The following is a 5,406-nucleotide window of genomic DNA, read 5'->3' as shown; positions in this document are numbered from 1 at the left end:
ACCACACAGCCACTCCTACGCCTATATATATATCATCATCATTCGTTCATCATCATCGTTTAACGTCCACTTTCCATGCTACCATGGGTTGGACGATTTGACTGAGGACTGGTGGGCCAGGTGGCTACACCAGGCTCCAATCTGATTTGGCAGAGTTTCTACAGCTGGATGCCCTTACTAATGCCAACCACTCTGAGAGTGCAGTGGGTGCTTTTACGTGCCACCGGCACGAAGGCCAGTCAGGCGGTACTGGCAACGGCCACGCTCAAAATGGTGTATTTTATATGCCACCCGCACAAGAGCCAGTCCAGGGGCACTGGCAACGATCTGTGCATACACACACACACACACACACACACATATATACATATCATCATCATCGTTTAACTTCTGCCTTCCACGTTATATCTTTATGGTTGTATGTGGTTGTATATATATATATATATGTATGTATGTATGTATGTATATATATGGATACATGCTTATGTGACTGATTATTTTTAGACTAACATTGTAGGGTTGGTGTGAGAGGTCAGATCTGGTTTCTTATTTTCAATCTTTGTCTCTTTTTCTCTTTCTCTCTTTTTATTTCTCTGCCTCATGCTTCATTAAAACCTGGAAATGTAATGAAACTTAACGAACACAATGAAACTTAAATTAAAAAACCGAACCAAACCGAAGCTTCATGGACAACCCACGAATGAGACGAATTCAAATTGGAACTCTTGGACTGACGGTGTCTGCTCTCGGACTTGTGGAGGAGGTGTGGTAAAGTCTACAAGAACGTGTGTGGACAGAAGGTGAGTGAACACTCCTGCTTGTCATGTGGTTAAGGAGGAGGAATTTCAACCATGTTTCGTGGTCTGCTACCACAACAAGCTCCTTTATAGGATCCAGTTAGCTCAAGACATCATCAGGAGGAACCACTTCCGGTTTCGTCCCCTACTCCTCTACCGTTTTGACGTGGCGGGGCCCCTCCTTTCGGCGGTGTCTTCGGCTCTGGTGTTGGGTGCATGTCTTCTTTCACTGTTTGTGACGGTTCTAATTCAACTGTGGAATGTCCCTCGCTATGCTTATTTTCCAGGAGGTTCTGGCCACATGTCTTACAGTTTATCAACCCGCGTTGTTGAATTACTTTCTTCAGACATACCTTCCCTTGGTGGATTAGGATCCAGTTAGCTCAAGACATCATCAGGAGGAACCTCTACCGTTTTGACGTGGCGGGGCCCCCCCTTTTCGGAGGTGTCTTCAGCTCTGATGTTGGGTGCATGTCTTCTTTCTTCTATTCCCTGGCCTCTTCGATGCAGCATCAACGGGTGTCAGCGTCCGACTGATCGTCATGTCAAGTTCCCCTTTTTATATCTGCTGCTAGGGTCCAGTAGGCAGCACCAGCAAGTTGTCACATGACACTGTCTAAACTTCCCGCTGCTAGGCTCCAGCAAGTAGCCCCAGCAAGTTGTCACATGACACTGTCTAATATCAGAGGGGAGGGGGTTACAATTTTATAATCTTTTTTTTAAAATTTAATTTTTTTAATATTTTATATCTACACACAAAAAACATGCACATACATGTGTATATGTGTATAAACACACACACACACACACACACACACATGCATAAATGCATAAATATGCACATATATGTATATATATGAATATACTTATATACATACGCATATTTGTATGCATATAAGCATATGCACACATATGCATACACACTTGTGCCTCGGAGGGTAACTTTTTAGGTGCAATCCCATGGGCATCCATGACCGAAGGGGTCTCCTCCTCTCACACACACACACAGACACACATACACACACACAGACAGACACACATACACACACACAGACACACATACACACACAGACACACATACACACACACAGACAGACACACACACACACACACAGACACACATACACACACACACACCGACACACATACACCCACACACAGACACACACACAGACACACACAGACACACACAGACACACATACACACACACAGACACACATACACACACACAGACACACATACACACACACAGACACACATGCACACACACAGACACACACACACACACACGATGGGCTTCTTTCAGTTTCTGCCTACCAAATCCACTCAAGGCTTTGGTTAGCTCGAGGCTATAGTAGAAGACACTAGCCCAAGGTGCCACGCAGTGGGACTGAACCTGGAACCACGTGGTTGGGAAGGAAGCTTCTTATCACACAGTCACACCTCACACATTGGATGAATGACAGAAAGCAAGACATTTTGTAGTTCCTTCATAAACGATAACGTTTTTCTTTTGTTTTCTTTCTCTTTCTATCAGCAATAAAGGTTGCCTTGGAAACAAAGTGAAGTACACATCTTGCAATACCCAGGTGAGTCTTGACCATGTTGATGTTGTTGCTGCTGCTGCTGCTGTTGATGCTGTTGTTGATGTTGTCATTGTTGTTGTTGCTGTAATGTCATTGCTTAACCCCGGGTCAACCGTAACCATCCACACCTGTGATCAAACGCATTCCAACCATGGCCACCCAGTCTTTCTCCCATCTACAGTGAGGGCTCATGACCTCATTACCTTTCATAAGACAGTAAAAATGAGTGGGAGGAAGAGATTTGGCTACTATTTCTAGCATGCCAAGTGACCCACATAAAGGCTTCTCCTTTCAGTTGGTTTAGGTGTTGCTGGTGGTGGTGTTAGCGCTGGTATTACTTGTGCTACTGGTGGTGGTGGTGTTAGTGTTGTTGCTGGTGATGTTAAACCAGGTGACATGTATTATGTCTACCACCCAGGGACAAGTACAGTTCGCTTGGCTACCTCCTTCCATCCTACAATCTGCTTGTATTCCACAGTTCCTCTCTGCCCCACAATTCCCTTCTCTCCCACAAGTCCCCTCTATCCCACAGTTTCCCTCTGCCCCACAATCCCCTCTATCCCACAATCCCCTCTATCCCACAATTCCCTTCTATCCCACAATTTCCTTCTATCCTACAATCCACTTCTATTCTACAGTTCCCCTCTGCCCCACAATTTCCATCTATCCCACAATTCCCCTTCAATCCCACAATTCCCTCTCTATCCCAGTTTCCCTCTACCCCACAATTCTCTTCTACCCCACAATTTCTCTCTATCCCACAGTTCCCACTCTGTCCCACATTTCCCTCTTCTACCCCCTCATTACTCCTTACCTACCCCTCATTTCCCCCCTCAACATCGCATGCTCCCCCCCAACTTGTCATTACAACCTCTACCTCTCTCCACCCACTACTTCATACCTCACAATCTAGTTAAGATGGATGAGTGGCCTGTACCCTACCAATCCCTTGTCTGTTGCATCCCTCATACCAGTAACCATGGTTACTTATTGTTTCCATTATATTTTCAGGATTGTCCAGATGACACCGATTTCCGGTCAATCCAGTGTGCTGACTTCAATCAAAAGCCTATCAAAGACGTTTACTACGAATGGGTCCCATATCTTGGCGGTGAGTACACAGGTTTAATCTTAGATGGAAGAGAATGAAAATAGAAAATAATAATAATAGTAATAATAATAATAATAATAATAATAATGATAATATCAATGCAGTGGGACTGGACCCACTGCATGGCACCTTGGGCACGTGTCTTCTACTTTAGCCTCGGACAGACCTAAATCTTGTGAGTGAATTTGTTGACAGAAACTGAAAGAAGCCTATCGTATAAGTGTGTGTGTGTGTGTGTTTTTGTGTCTGTGTTTGTTCCCCCAACATCACTTGACAACCAATGTTGGTGTGTCTACGTCCCCGTAACTTAGACACCTGACTATAATAATGACTATCATAGATCAAAGTGAGTGAAACATAATGTAGATGTATATACTAACTATTTTTCTTCTTGTCACCCCAACATTTTTTTAAAACCATTTCGTAATGTGTCTGTCTGTCTGTCCCTTTGTAGATGATGCTGACAGATGTGCCTTGGTGTGTTCAGCTGTGAACGGAACCTTGCGCCAAACCATGAAGGACAAGGTCGTGGATGGCACACCGTGTAATGCACATGGCACAGAGGTGTGTGTGGATGGCACATGTAAGGTAAGAAACCCAGAGACACGACTCTCTTTTTCTTTCTTCCATTTCCTTCCCTTTTTTTTAAGTGGTTTCATCTCAAGTATGACAGTGGTTCAGTGGTTAGGGATTGAGGTTATGAAACCAAGTGATCAAGGTTCCAATTCTTTTCTACTCCAGGCACAAGGCCCGAAATTTTTTGGGGAAGGGGGCCAGTCGATTAGATCGACCCCAGTATGCAACTGGTACTTAATTTATCAACCCCGAAAGGATGAAAGGCAAAGTCGACCTCTACAGAATTTGAACTCAGAATATAACGGTAGACAAAATACTGCTAAGCATTTCGTCCGGTGTGCTAACATTTCTGCCAGCTCGCTGCTTTTCAATTCTTATATTAATCTCATCTAGTTCATGCTTCTATTTAGATATTTGCGAGGATTATTTTGCAAACCTATGTTAAATATTTGTGGAAATTGCTATTTTACTAAATTCTTTGTTATATTTAAAATTAATTGAAAGAAACACAGAGCATCTCAACAGAAATATGCTAACAAAAGGGTTAAAGTCACCATGATATTTTTAATCCTTTTGATACCAACCTGGCTGAAATCACCTCTGGCTCTGTAGTACAAACGTCTTGTTTTCATAAGTTCTGAATTAAAATCTTCCACCAAACCTTAGTCACAATTCATGTTCCTAACACTAGCTTAATGATAACTAAGTTATTTTACTAAATTCTTTGTTATATTTAAAATTAATTGAAAGAAACACAGAGCATCTCAACAGAAATTCAGTAACAAAAGGGTTAATGAAATTGTAGTGACACCTATAGCAGACGACTGTTATATGGTCAATGTCCGGAGTTTTATCCACGCATGCGCAGGGACTAGTTCCAGAAGGAATACAGGAAGAGTCTCATGCGCATGCGTAGAGTTCGACACCCAGCTTTGGCGCCTTTTCTCACTCTCTTCGTTCGCTGATCTCCGTCGAGCCTAGACGTCCCACCGAGCTCTCTCCAACATTCCAGCACTAGAGCTACACAAATAACCACAAACTTCATTAAATGGCGTCTCAGTAACCAAAGGCGATGAGCAACCGAATTCCCTCCAAGCATGAGCCGAATTCCACTGTAAATAAATATTGTTGTGTTGTTCAGAATCTGCGTTCCGTTGTTTCTTCAAGAAATTTAATGTACGGAAGCGGAGTACACCTAATGGTGTATAACCACTTCCCTACAAAATTATATCAGATTTTGGTACATCATCAGTCATTGATAACACAGTGTCCCCCCTACACATTTACGTGGACTGGTGCCCTCTATGTTGAATTATTAAATAAATAGGCGCAGGA

General features: G+C 43.1%; 1 protein-coding gene across 1 annotated transcript in view; it reads left to right on the top strand.

The window, feature by feature from the left end:
- The first annotated feature begins 621 nt into the window (after positions 1–621).
- The window catches only part of LOC106872908 (papilin), a 151,893-nt gene continuing 147,108 nt past the window's right edge, over positions 622–5,406 (top strand). The window contains exons 1-4 of the mRNA XM_052978120.1: positions 622–800; positions 2,336–2,387; positions 3,396–3,495; positions 3,950–4,083. Of these exons, the coding sequence (XP_052834080.1) occupies positions 646–800; positions 2,336–2,387; positions 3,396–3,495; positions 3,950–4,083 (441 nt within the window). The 5' untranslated portion in view covers positions 622–645. The remainder of the gene's footprint in view (positions 801–2,335; positions 2,388–3,395; positions 3,496–3,949; positions 4,084–5,406) is intronic.

This window comes from Octopus bimaculoides, chromosome 30, assembly GCF_001194135.2.
Source record: "Octopus bimaculoides isolate UCB-OBI-ISO-001 chromosome 30, ASM119413v2, whole genome shotgun sequence".
NCBI classification, from domain to species: Eukaryota; Metazoa; Mollusca; class Cephalopoda; order Octopoda; family Octopodidae; genus Octopus; species Octopus bimaculoides.
The sequence above is the reverse complement of the archived record's forward strand: the minus strand, read 5'-3'. Positions and strand labels throughout refer to the sequence as shown.